Consider the following 14,094-nt stretch of genomic DNA (forward strand, 5'->3'; position numbering starts at 1 on the left):
GAGGCGTTATGTACAGGATAGACTGGAAACAGAGCGCCTTTTAGAAGAAGGAGCCGTGCACTCAAGGTGTCGAGATAGGATCTACTGTAAATAATAGAGCTGCTTGCCAACCTGGACGTTGTTCCTGACGTGAGGAAGCCTTTTCCCCTATCTGTTTTATTTTTGCAACCTCGAGTCCCTGGGTGAGGCCCTTTGAGAGGTGTTCCCATGAACTGGGACTGACTGCGTTTGATCTACCTGCAGGATGAATGAACGTGACCGCCTACTGAAGAGGCTCAGCCGGAAGACGCCCCCGACTCTCTTCCGGGGAGGCTCCATCCATCAGTGTGTCCCCCGTAAGTAGCCCCTGGCCATATCCACTCAGCCTGACCCCAGGCTTCAGTAAAGCCTCCTGGTGCTGATAGGGCTGGAAACCGATGCCAAGCCCGAGCCCCACATTTGGAAGTGGAATTTGTGAGTTTGGCCCGAGGCGAGCGTGGCTTGAGTGTCGAAAATTCCCTGGTACCCAATCAAATATCTGAATGACAAAATCCTGAAACTTAAAATCCTGATGTGGTCGAGATCCTTCTGCCAGCCTCCCAATAAGATTTTGTTCTGAGACTGAAATTTTGATACTTTTAGATTATTGCCCCCAAGGATAGCAATAGGCACTGTTTTAGTTAAAATTAGCTTATTAAGTAAAACAATGACAATCACCGAGGGGAAAAAAAAATCTCTGTACTTCTCCCAGGAAGGCTTCCCGGGTCTAGCCTGGGTGCCCCACTCAACACCAGAGGCCAGGCCTGGTTTCTGCTGAAGGGACCAGACCTAGATGAGGAGGGGAACAGAGGGGATATCCAGACCCCAGGGGAGGGGGCAGGAGGCCATGAAAAGGAGATGGCTGGCAGAGCTCACAGGGGTGGGGTGGGGGGGCTTTTTCAGCCATTCAGCCACTTGACTCCCCGCTGGGGGACATTGTTAGCACAGGTTTCCTTCTGGAGGGGCTTATCTCTGCCTTCCCCAAGGTGAGGTCTCTTGGCATGTTGTCCGCCCGCTGCTTCTGCCCCTCCGAATCCCACCTCTTTTTCCAGAGCCCCTCTCTTGCACGTGCACGTCCCATCTCTTCAGCAACCCTGCTTCCTGCTTCCCTTTCTCTCCCTGAGGTGTTCAGAAGGAAACAAGAGTGGTTTAGAAGTGAAGAATCCTTGTACCCATAGTACAGGTAGGAGGGGTCTGTTGTCATGCTCGGTTGAACTCCACCCATCAGCGATTTTCTAACAGAGAGACAGAAAGGGAAAGTCTCCTTCTCCTTACTTTCCAACATGGAATACCAACATGGCAGAAACCAACTCCATGTGGTGCCCCACGTGCTTCATGTCCCATCCCAGGGATGGTGTCAGCCCCGAGAGCACCTGGCAGAAGCTTAGGTCAATGTAGTAACTGGCCCAGCGAGGCCCAGTGAGCTGGGTCCCAGCCAAGGTCTCTCAGAGCCAGGAGAGCGGTCCTGTCAGGAGGCTTGATGGTCCAGTCCAGGGAGCGAGGTCTGTGGGGCCCCGTTTCTGGAGCTGGGCTGCCTCAGGGTCCTGTTCCAGCTCTGTCACGGTTTTGTGCACTTAGGTAAGTTAACCTCTTGTTTCTATATCTGTAAAATGGAGATGATGTAAGAACTGGATTTGGGGGGAGAATTAAATTCAATCATTTATATGAAGAGCCTAGAATAGTACCTGCCAATATGGAGTGCAATAACTGTGAGATATGACTGGGTCTTTTCTGCCACTAGTTGACTAACTTTGGGTGACATACATCCTCCTCTAAACTTCCGTTTCCTCCACTGTGGGGGGGGGGGCAAAAAGAAATCTAATAATATACATCTAAAAGGGAAAAATAACAATACATATCTGACACGTCTTTGTGAGGCTTCAAGACAGTGTGTTAACAGTGTGTCTAACAGACACAGAGAAAATGAGGACTGGTTCTGTAAACTGGGGGGTTCATGCCAAGGAGCCCTGCTGCTTCTCTAACTACTTCAGAATAACTCTAGGAAGAATTTGTAAGATACATATATTGAGATCAAAGACCATGTAAGAACTTTTATGGAAGCGTCATAAAATGTCTTAAAACAACTACTAAAAAAATTTTCTTAACTTAGGATTTTGAAGGACAAAAGAAAATCCGAATGAACAAGTATAAGAAATTTAAAAAGCCTTTAAGATCACTCCACATTTTAGGGGCGTCTGGGTGGCTCAGTGGGTTAAGCCGCTGCCTTCAGCTCAGGTCATGATCTCAGGGTCCTGGGATCGAGCCCCGCATCGGGCTCTCCTCAGCAGGGAGCCTGCTTCCCCCTCTCTCTCTCTGCCTGCTTCTCTGTCTACTTGTGATCTCTCTCTGTCAAATAACTAAATAAAGTCTTAAAAAAAAAAAAAAAAGATCACTCCACATTTTAAAAACACCCAGCAATAGTAAGAAACTGATTTGATAACCAAGCGTTCTGTCAGGAACTAGAAAGGCCAGAAGTACTCCCGGCCTGTGAGAAGTTCTGCGTTCTTCTCTCAGCCTTTGCCTAGCTATCTCTCCTGTGTCTGTCCTTCCACTGTCTTGGGCCTGTCTTCTCAGGACACTGGAAGGGAAGCTCATCCTGGCAGCATTTGCAATTCTTTACAGGATACCAACACACAGTATTTATAACTGAGATCAGCATTTCCTACTCTCATATCCTTGTCATCCTCATGGTCCTCATGGTCATCCCCACTTCTGTTGCTTTTAGGGATCTTTTTCCAGACAGGACACTTCTACTCTCGTGAAGATGTTATCAGAGCAACTTAAGGGGAGTTTTATTCCAAAATAATGAAAAAAAAAATGGCGTGGTTTTATGGACTTCATCAGATGTTCTTGGGAGAACACAGAACAGCGAAGACACTCCCATCCCCTTCCATCTCCTTTACCTTACCCCGTTCTGCTCCCAGTTTCTGGCTACAGCTGAGCGTTTAAGAAGCCAGCCCAGGGAAGTTCAGGAGGTGGGTGCATGAATGTCTTTCCCCAGGCTCCTATCATTACTTTGTGGCTGTCAGGACTTCCTGAAAGATGAATGAAAGTGGAAATGGCAAAGAGCTGGAAGCTTCCTCTGAGCTCCCCATTTGTATGCAAATGGCAGCTCAGTGTCCAGCAGGCAGAAGCTGGTGACCTGATGGTGCGTTTTTGTCAGGCTGAGGGGTGTAGACTAGACAGGCGGAGGCTAGTTGGGTGGTTATAGTCTCTCTTGCCCCACTAAAGTGTTTCCCATTACAGCCCTAACTCCCACCAGGCCTTGTTTCTGAGAGGAAAATATTGTATCTGAACCAGGAGACACCCCTGTCCCAGGATAACCCTACCAAGCCATCCTCTTTGCCTTCTTGAGTTGCAGAGTTCGCTTTAAGTCTCTGCGGAGGCTAAAAAAGTCTAGTGAGGAAAGTCTTAGTGCACAACTTTCTGGAAACATGATGGTAGACACAACCAAAGGGGACTGCCGGACAAGCCCTTTGGTCATGACCTCTGGGTCTCAGCTTACCCCAAGAGAAGTGATTTGCTTGGGAAGGTCCTCTCAAGTGGACACCCAGGAGCCATTCCCAGTCTGCAGTGGCTGAGTCATCCCAGCGGAAGGCCTGTGTCAGTGCGACAAATACAAGCCCCAGACGCCTTACAGCTCTCAGCTTTGTCTCTGTCCCGGTAGGCATAGGCAGAATGTGAATGAAAAACAGAGTAAGTAAGACCAGCTTTTGTTCCTTCCACCTGACCAAGGAGTAGATTCCAGATGCTCAGCTACCTTTCCCAAAAGGACACTCCCAAACAATGTTTGCTTTTTTGTCTCAGGGAGTCCCCTTCATTTCTTCCTCTCTGCCAGGAACCTTGGCGACTCATGGGAGGGGGGAAAAAAAAAAAAAATCACCCCATGCCTCAGTTTCCCCATCTGTGAAATGGGAAGAATACACTCACCTTCCTCCAGGAAGCCCACCAAAAAAGACAGGTAGCAGCTGTTCTGTTTGGATGCGTTGTTGTGACAGGTTCCCTTCTTCTCTGGTAAGGGGGTGAAGGCTTCCTCCGTTGGTGCTGAGTGTGAATTGGCCCTGAATGAAGGAGAGGGTTCTGTGGCCTGGATATTGTTAGCCATGGAAAAGCCTGGCACCCACTGGGAGGATGGGAGCTCTGAGCGAACTTGGACCTGACCTGGTCCAGGCCCTTTATTTCACAGAACAGTAAACTAAGAAGACCGAGAAAACTTAAAGAACCCACAGTCCTATGGCCAATTACTGCTGGGCAAGGATTAGAACCATCCTTCTTGCCTCAGGCCGTGGGCCCCAGATCCAAGATGAAAGCAGAGCAGGTGGAGAAGGCCACCTTCGGCCTCCTGCCTGCCACCAGAACAGCCCAAGGAGAGCACTTAGAAGGGGCTCCCAGTGCTTGCGATCAGAGCCACCGATGCCAGGTTGGGGAGGCACGGCAGGCCACAGACAACCACTGTGTGGCCCTCACAGGAAAATATCAGATACTTACTAAAAATGTTCCCTTTAAAGACCAGAGAATAAAAATGATCCATACTGACCACAGAACACCACCTCGTGACTGGAGGAGACAGTGTTGTTGCTAGATTCTGCTTTGAAACATCCCAAGGAAAGGTGTCTGGTGTCGGACTGCAGTCAGAAAGCTGCACAAGGAGCACCTTGTCCTAGAGGATCCACCATAGCCTGGGCGAGGGAGGGAGCGGGCCCGCAGCAGCCGGACAAAGGACGGCTCCTTGGCCTTACTAATCAAGCAGCTCATCAGGGGAAATCTAAAAGTTCTCAGAGAGAGAACTCTCAGAGGAGGAAGTTCAAGTGCCCTGCACCCAGCACCCCCAGGGCTGCCCTCTCCAGGCCTGTTCCTGCACTGCAGCCCAGGGACACTGCCCCCTCCCAGAGGCAGCCAGGTGGGGCTCGCCAGGGCTGCCAGCTGCCACACAGTGCAGCTTTTTGGTTGGTAGATTTGGTTTGGTTAGAGATGAAGGTGAGCCAGTAGCTGGAGATCTCCACAGGAAGACTCCTGTCTGTCCTCATCCTTCATGGGTTCTGCTTTCGCTCCCACCCTTCCCTGCTCTCTAGCCCGGTCCTTAGTTGCCTCCTGGGCCACCTGTGCAGACAAGCCCCGCCTCCCAGGGGGTCCTCCCGAGCCCTTGAGTTTCCTCAGGCGGTGGCCAGGAGAGCCGGGACGCCAGCCCATGGCCAGAGACTCTGGTTTACAAGCACATGCAGAGTCCAAAGTCACCCTGAGCATCCTCTGTCGGAGCTCGTCCTCCCCGCCTCCCCCAGATATACTGCTGCTCGGTGTCTTAATAGTTCAGAAACTTTCCTTCGTAAGCCAAGGGTCTGAGTAAAATGATTAGCAATCCAGGAGTGGTACATGGGCACAGTGTCTGGTTTGTTTTTCCCCTTCAAAGAACGGGACCGTGAATGAACACGTCTGTTGACAAGTCATATATACACATGGATGGGAGTCATCCTTGCCAGACATTTCACCGTTATCTTTGGGTCAGAAAGTCTAATCCAGCTGTGGGACTTTTCCATACCCCTGATCCAGAAAGGTTGGCCAGCAGAGAGAATCTTATAAATGTTCCTTCAGTGGGAAGGACCAGTTAGGAAGGAGGGCCCGACTTTGGGCTTCTGAATGCTGAACCTCTCTCTAGAACTGGAGATGCAGGACGAGTGTGGGTCCTGCAGGAGCACTGCCCGGGTTTTCTCCCAGATCTACCACTCACGGGGCCAGTGACCTTGGGCGACTCATGGGAGGGGGGGAAAAAAAAAAAAATCACCCCATGCCTCAGTTTCCCCATCTGTGAAATGGGAAGAATACACTCACCTGCCTCATGGGGCTGCTGGGAGGCGTGAATGAGCTGCTTCTCCATAGTACATAGAACAGGCCCCGTACACATAGCCTTCCGTCCTTGTTGGCGGCCGCTGCTAGTATTTTTCTTATTACTGCAGCTGATTATGAGAACCAGTCTTCCTGGGGCCCCTTGGCTTTATCTTGTGATCTTTTTCCTTATGTCCACAAAAATGAACCCGCTGTAGTTTCTGATTACCAGTCCTCATGCATCCCGTGTAAGAGCACTCCTGCCCCAAGCATCACGAGCATAGGGCCAGTTCTGCGGACTAGCGTGGTGTGTGTGTTCCCCGGCCTGCTCACAGCTTCATAAAGTACCCAGCCAGCCCGCAGCTTCGGGCAGCTTGGGACACTCCCAGAGCAGAGCAAGTCGCCTTTCCTCTTGACAGGCGCTTGGGGAAGTGCAGATCCGGACCAGTGACCCACTGTTTATGCTTCCCAGGCTCAGCTCAGCTGCAGAGAGGCCGCCCCCCAACCCTCACCCCAAACCCTCCCGTGCCAGCCTTGGCATCAGGAGCCAGAACCGGTCAGGCCCTGTCTGGTCAGGCCTTGGCCAGTCCCACCGCACACTCTGCCCACATTTCCCTTCCGAGCCACAGGTCGGTCTGTCCCGCGTCCCCACCTACCTCAGGCTGGTGAGCCCAGGGTGGCAAAGGTCAGCAGCCATCTCCCACAAAGGCTTTTTCTTCGAAACCCAGCGTGCTCCCCCCATTCTCCTCCTCACCAATCCCTGTGTGCGCTCTTCTTGCAGACGGGTATGCCTTCTCTCAAGAAGAGCATGGAGCTGTTACTCAGGAAGAAATCGTCCGTGCTTATGACACCACCAAAAAGAAACTGAGGAAGAAATAAGACGTGAGTCCTCCTGATTGATCCTAGGAAAGAGATGCGGTTTGTTGCACCCAGTGTTAACACATCTCCGTCAGAAGAGACTGGTGTCAGCAGCCAAAACACCATAAAACCCATTTCTGTGGCCTTAGCCAACCAGTTTGTTAGTTCCACGTTCCCTCGCAAGCCTGGAGTAGATCCCACAGGGGAAGCCATTTTGTTCCCTTCCAGTTCGTCCGCAGTGCTTGGCCTGACTTCTGTTTACGTTGTTCTGAAGCATTCAGCTGTGCTCTGTGAGGTGTGAAATTAAAAACATTATGTTCCACCAATATTTAAACATCAGTACTAGTTGTTCTGGGAGAAAGGTGAGAGTTTTATGTCGCGTGAGAAACCCGCCTTGCGGAATTGGAGCGGGGGCACGCTTCCTTCCTGTTTTGTTCACTCACAGAGGATGTCCGCCAGGCAGCATGTAAACGTCACTGTAGGCAGGTCGATGTCCTGCTTGGTTCTGATTCCTCTCTTGTTTGTATGAAGTGGGCATACACTTCTTGATGGCAGTGAAATCCCCAAAATGTCTGTTACCAGGCTGGTAACCCTGAGAAGGCTTCTCTGAACCTCTTAGCCACACTCCCGGCAGGGCAGGCGGGCCGCCGTTCGAGCATCCTCCCGCTCTCTTCCCAGGTGCCTTCTGGGCTGTCCGGGCTTCCCTCGTCTCGGACCTCCTGCATGGCTGACCGCTGTGCTCAGCGCATGGCAGCTGGCGCGCAACCAGCCCAACTGTGCACTATTTCTTGTCCTAGCACAGACTCAGATATGGGTGCAAGAAATCTCCCCTGCCACCGCCCTTGTCCCAGAACTAAAGAAAAGAAGCCTAGCTATTTGCGCATATTCTAAATGTTTATCTGCCTCTCCCAGGACAGGGAGCTTGCAGGTCAGTGTGCGGTAGAATGCTTCGGCGCTCCCGCTCTGCTCAGGCTCTCCATACTCATTCCCCAACCTCCAGGCCACTGAACCTTGGGCATTCGCTTCAGTGAGACCCACACGTGTTTTCTCGGGAGTTCAGACCCCATTTTTGGACTTTCCCTGCTGGGAAGCCAATGAATGTGCAGCGTGTCTCCCCAGCGAAGGGACGCACCTGTCACTCTGTAACTCTAAAATCAGGCAGGATGAATGAACCCAGTGGGAGAGTTGGGGCCCCTGAGGCTGGTAGGGGAAGACCACCATCAAAGGGGACAGCGAGAGGCAAGGAACAGAGACCCGGGGAGGAGGACAGAGAGGACATGTTAGCCAAGACTCCTCAGTGGACACCGAAATCAAGCCCTGAATCCCAGGCAGTTGTGATAATGCATGCAGGAGGCTCAACAAGACGCTGGCATGCAAGACTTCCAGACATTTCAAGGAAATGCCCTTTTCTGTGTGGATGAGCTTCCCGTCCTTACCCAGTCAGTGGTAGACGCAGGCACCTCCGAAAAGAAAGTATCCTGACTCTAAGATGAGGAGGGAAATGCTGCATCACTGACTTCCCACACTTCTGAGTCCCACCTTCTAAATTTGGGCAGAACTTGCCTGCCCTCAGGCATGAACACGAGCACCTGGAGCCCTTAATAAATGGCCAGCCTGGAGGCACGCTCCCTCCTCTGGGCCTTGGTTGCCAAACCAGGTTTTTGGATGGATTAACATAAATACTTCTGGGCAGCTGTTACTGCTTAGAATGGCACCGTTCTTCTGGGGGATGGCTGCGCTAAACTGGGAAATAAAACAATAGTGCACTTTGCTTCCTCACCCGTTATTTTTGGAGCATCCACATCTTATTGGGCATTGTAATAACTTAAAGTATGATTTGCACGGACAAAGAAAACTAACCCTTTGCTTATGATGTGACCAGGATCCAGGGAAGGCTTAAGGGGAACCAGAACCTGCAGTGAACAGGTGAGGCTTAGAAAATTGCCATTCCTTCCTCCCCGAGTTGGTAAACCGTTTTTACTAGAGCACCCAGCGAAATGAATCCCTGAAGGACTGTCATGCAGGAATTAGGACCCCCCGCCCAACAAAATGTGCCTGGAATTAACACAACAGCCTGAGGTATGGGTCTTTATTGGATACCCAGAGAGGTGATATCCTAAGAATAGAGGAGAGACAAAAGTTTGAATCGAATGTGCGGTGGGCCTCCTCACTCCGGTTTCATTTGGAACTAAGCCTCTGGAAAGGGGAACTCAAACTCATTCTTTGTCAGACACTTAGTTCTTTCTTAAACTTGAAGCCTTCCGAATTAGATTTGTGAATTACGATGTGTCTATGTTTTGTTTTGGGTTTTTGTTTTTTATTTTTTTAGGCTAAAAGGCAGTTCACATTTTCTGAGATTTGAGCATGTTTTCTGATTCTTTTGACAACTGGACTAAACAGTGTTTGCGATAATGAAACGCGCACGTGGAGGAAAATATTAGATGGGATGCCTTTCTAGTCTGTGGATTCTCATATGTGATGAAGCTATCTGGTGGCCAAATGACTAAATTGGGCTTTGAGGAGGAGCAGCTGTCACTATGTGTGATGTATGATATTTAGCTGTGGCCAGCTCTGGGGCTGTCATTTGTCCTATCTTCAAACTGAGGTCAGAGTGTCATACAGGCCCCTCCCCAGGGAGCGGGGTGGACTGGAGTAAGTTGCATTCTCTGGCTGTCAGCTCAGTGGAAATGCCACGTGGGACTTGTCACTCTGCCACATGGTAAGTGACATACGGGCTGGCAGGTTACACGTGGTCAGCACTATAGGGCCGGCCTCTGCACTGGGCTAAAGCAGCAGAATCCACTGAGGCCCGGCCTTGGTCTGCTGTCATGCACAGACTACCGACTCTCATTTAAGAGTGTGTGTTCCATTCTGTCTGAGTCTGCAGGAGAAAAAGAGCAGCGTTTCCGTGCATTAGCTCTGAGTTCCACTGCACACCAGCAGGGACCAGTGAGGGGGGCCAGGGAAAGTGCCCATTAAAAAGGCAGGATAGGAGAACAGACTAAACCAACCATTTCTGCCTGGTTGTCAAGCAATTTCATTGCTGATCAGAATGGGCTTCGTAAAAATTTTGGGGTGTGGCTGATGCATCCATCCTGCCTCTCTGTGGAATATTCAGGACTTCTTGACCAGTGTTACGTTCGCCCATCTCCCGGCACACGTGTGATCATTTCGGGGTGGGGACTAGTAGAGTATACAAAGCCTGTGCTTTAGAGAAAGGAGATGCTGTTGCTTTAACATTTGTGGAGTAATATCCTCAAACGTGAACCTGAGTTTTGGCAGAGCATGGCTGGAAACCTGTTGACATTTCCTTTTCCTTGAAAGGCTTCGGGTCTTGCTGTAGGGAGCTGGCAGTGAAAATCAGTGATAACTTGTCAAGAAGCAGTGAATAATGGGGGGGGGGAAGTGAGTATGAGTAACTAATGTCTGAAAATGCATATAGATGTATATATTACAGGCGTTACGATTGCATTTTTTTGAAAGAAAGCTATAGTCTGTAATCTCCATTTGTTATAACAATGACCCTTTATCTCATTTCTTGAAGAGAATTTTTTATCCTATTTCTGTTCTAGGGGTTTATGTCTCAGATCATAAGTTGAATAGAATGTTCGCAAAGCTCTGCAAGGGGATGAGGTAGTCTTTCGGCTTGAACATGGGAAGGAAGTGCACATGTTTCAGCTGGTGTTTGGCTTACTGCCAAAGGTCATTGTCCCAAGGTAATTCAAGGAGCAGTCCGGCCTCAGCATTTGAAATGTAGACTTCATCTCCAGGGATCCATAAAAAACGGGAACTGGGAAACTGTGGTTAAACAGAGCCCAAAATAATAACCTGGCGAAGAAATGAGTTTAGCAGATCAAGGTAAAAGATGGCATCCCCCATCAGATTTGCTAAATACTTTCTTCATTCCAAGGCTTTTCTTAGCTAATTTAGTAATGCTGGAGAGAGCGAAAAGGCAGCCGTCCCCTCTCAGAGGGAAAACGTACATCTGCTGGCTTTGCTGCTGGTTCCCCAGTTGTTGGTCTCAGCACAGCCTTGGGGAGTGTTTGTAGCCTCGTCCTGGCCACTTGCCCATCCTCAGAAGCAATGAGGATGGCATTGTGGATTTCCCATGGGATGTAGAGGTGAGAGTCCGTAAGTATCCCCGAAAGAAATAGACCTGAAATACTCTACCTTGATGCGTTGTACTCATTTATTTTTTCTCAGCATCCCATATTGTCCCACAGTGCACTTTTCCTTTGACGTTAAAGAGCTCCCCTGAATGCCAAGCCTCCACTAGCGCTCTGTGAAAGGCTCCCTCTTAGCTTGTTAGGTCTGAGTGTGGCCACCCGGCATGTAGGCTTCAACGGGAAGAAAAGGCTACTGAGCCAACATGTTCAGAAGCTGAGACACAAAAGGGGGCAGAAAAGAGGGGCGAGCTCACCCTGTTGCCCCACCCCAAGCATAATCCATAGCTGTTCACTCTGACAAGCACCTCTGCCCCCCTGATTGATGGGAGACAAAAGAGTGATTCTTTGAACGCTGGCTGGCTCATTTTCAATGACAATCTCTTGCCCTAGTTGCCTTAGAGACATCCACTCTGCTCTTTCTCTCAGGCTCCAGACCAAGAAAAACAGGCTCCCAAGATTAGCCCATCGGCATTTCTTCTGACCTGGCTAAAGAAAGAAAGGAGACCTGTTCCTTTTAAAAGCCAGGAACAAAGTGTCAGGTGGATTTGATTCATGACAGAAATAGGAAGAAGAAAGTTGAGGTAATAGCGCTATCCAAATAACCCTGCCCAGGAAACTGAGGGGTCAAGAGAGCTTATCAATGGCCTTTTATAGGCCAGCTCTTCCGAATAGCAGAGAAGGGGCCAGAAGGAGGGGGACAGCCTAAGTTGTGAGGATGTGAACCCACTTCCGACGGCGTCAGCTTCAGTCATCCCAGAAGACCGCCACGCAACCACAGGTGGACCGGTTAATACCAGTTAAAAAGCGGGAAAAGGGAATCTGCCCTGTCCTAGGGCTTCTCTCCTTCCTGCAAGATCCCTGCGCAAATGGGTATTTTGCAGTTTTTTTCATTAATAAAATCAGTGTGTGTGCCGACATGTGCATTCCTCTGCCTTCCTTCTCCCATGTTGCCGGCGATTGCTGAGTTCAGAAGTGTGCCCGCTGCTTCCCTAGGAAGCCTCCCTCTGAAGGGCCCTGCTCCCACCCGGCCAGCTTCAGGGGTGGGGCCCGGGGGGCTCCTCCAGGAGCAGCTGGGTCTGCAGCCCTCGTGCGTCCTTTCCTGCAGGTCACTGAATTGCTGTTTGACGCAACATCTTTGTGGCGTCTTTCTCAAGCCAGTGAAGCCATGTGCCCTCCTGTCTGCTGTCGCATCTGTGCTCAGATTGCTTAAATATTGTTTGCGACAGGGAGGTTTTAATCTGGTTATGCAGAGGGAAGCAGGGCTGTGGGGCACGTTTAATTGGCTCCCAGCAGAGTAGTGAGCGCGTCTATGGAGTGTGGGGGGTTTTTTGTTCCCTCCCTCTAGAAGTGTTACCATTTTCACGTCCTATTAATGTCCTCTGGTTGTTAAATTACAGCCGCACGTTATAGCGGAGCTGGGGTTCCCTCCTGGAGTGAATACAAATGAAGGGCACTTATTTGTATTTTTAGAGGTTTGGAAAATGTAGTGATTTGTGGCTTTGATCAATCCTGTTGACTGGTATATGTCTGCACAAACCTGTTTCAAATAAATCTTTTGTTAAAGTAAATGATTGGACCGTGTTTTATTTTGTAATTTGCTCTTGCACTAGTAAGCATCTGATGCCATAGGGACTTGGGATAGCAATACAGATGTTCTGTCAGTAGACAGAGGCTATGCATACGCTCTGCCCCGAGAGCTGATGGCCAAGGAAACGCCGTTCGATGGCAGGAGAGCAGGAGAATCTGAATCGTAGATTAACGTGCTCCGCAAGTCCCGGTCCTCTTCATGAGAGCAGAGTCCAAAAGGCTCTGATCTGAGGTTGGACTGATCATGCAATGGAAGGAACTGTACAGGGAAGGGCTCCCATCAACTGTACTCCCCCTTGGTTTATCTCAGTTTCCCTGCAAACCGAGATTTGAAAAGTTCAGATTCTATTGTCGAGCATGAAATGACAAGACCATCATTGGACGGGTGCCGAACACACCACCTAAAGTATGCTACTCTGACATATTGATTATTTTGAACTGAAGGCCATTGACAAACAGCAGATCTGAAGGGAGGGCTCTCTGACCTCCCCCTTCTACCTGAACACAGGTCATAGCATTGCCACGGAGAAAGGTACACTCCCTGCACCGGGAAGAGAATGTTCTTATTATCCCTGGAGACTGGGGGTGGACGCTGGAATGGACCTGTACAAACAGACCAACTGAAATAACCCCGACCTTCCATCCGTTTCCCCTGTATCTTTCCCAAGGACTGTCCCACAGTTTACTGACCCAGCCCAAGCTGTCCGTCGCATTCCCAATTTATCTTTCTTTGTGTAAAAAGGTCCTAAAGGACCTAATGGCTTCTTGGGGTCTTCATCTTCTTTCTAAAGATTCCCACGCACATGTAAAAATAGGAAATAAACTTGTGTGCTTTTCGCCTGTTAGTCTGTCTTACGTTAGTTAAATTCTTAGGCCAGCCACAGAACTTCAGAGGAAAGAAGGAGGTATATTTCTTTTCCCTTACGTTGTTTTAAAGAGAGTAAGAGGACACCTGTCCATTTCCCTATAGATACCGCAGGTCACATTTAAGTAAACTTCCACTGCCTCGAAGTTCCCCAGGACACATAAGCCACACAGCAGAGACCACATTGAACCTGGGGTAAAGGGGGAGCTAGAAGGCCAGGATGTTAGCCTGAGAAGCATGGCTTCGCAGAAAGGTAGGGACCTTTCTCACTGGAAACCAGCCTCGGGCTCGGTGTGTCAGCTGCTCGCCTGGCTTTGTGTGGGCAGCTCTACACTTTAGCCATGTGCAGTGAGGACAGACTCCGGGGCTGGAGGACAGGAAGGAAAGAGAGCTTGCGAGAGATCTTTCCCTGCAGAGGCCCCGTCAGGAACCCCAAAACCTCTTAATGGCCCACTTCAGATACACTACAGATTCCCAGAGTGGACTCTGATTGCTCCCAGATAGCCTTACCACAGCTGGAACTGGGCCAGTTTAGGGCAGTCACGACCTTGGTGGCCACATCCCCAGGCGCAGGCAGGGACAGGAGGCCGACCCGGCCTCATTCCAGGCAGAGCTCTGCAGTTGAGGGCAGAACGGGGAAGGACTTTCCTCTGCTCTCCACAGGCCCAGCCTTATTCTTCTTAAATCCGGCAAAACTGAAAATGACTTCACACAATCAAGAACAAGGTTTTCTATTCCAAACCTTGCCATTTCTTGGTTGTGTCTACAAAATCTGCCTTT

The 14,094-nt window shown here is 49.9% G+C and overlaps 1 protein-coding gene across 1 annotated transcript in view; it reads left to right on the plus strand.

The window, feature by feature from the left end:
* Window positions 1–12,420, plus strand: part of LOC123925147 (phospholipid-transporting ATPase IB-like) — a 596,799-nt gene extending 584,379 nt beyond the window's left edge. The window contains exons 36-37 of the mRNA XM_045978322.1: window positions 244–335; window positions 6,620–12,420. Coding sequence (XP_045834278.1) covers window positions 244–335; window positions 6,620–6,717 — 190 coding nt within the window. The 3' untranslated portion in view covers window positions 6,718–12,420. The remainder of the gene's footprint in view (window positions 1–243; window positions 336–6,619) is intronic.
* The last annotated feature ends 1,674 nt before the right edge of the window (window positions 12,421–14,094 follow it).

The sequence above is a fragment of the Meles meles genome, chromosome 14 (assembly GCF_922984935.1).
Source record: "Meles meles chromosome 14, mMelMel3.1 paternal haplotype, whole genome shotgun sequence".
NCBI lineage: Eukaryota > Metazoa > Chordata > Mammalia > Carnivora > Mustelidae > Meles > Meles meles.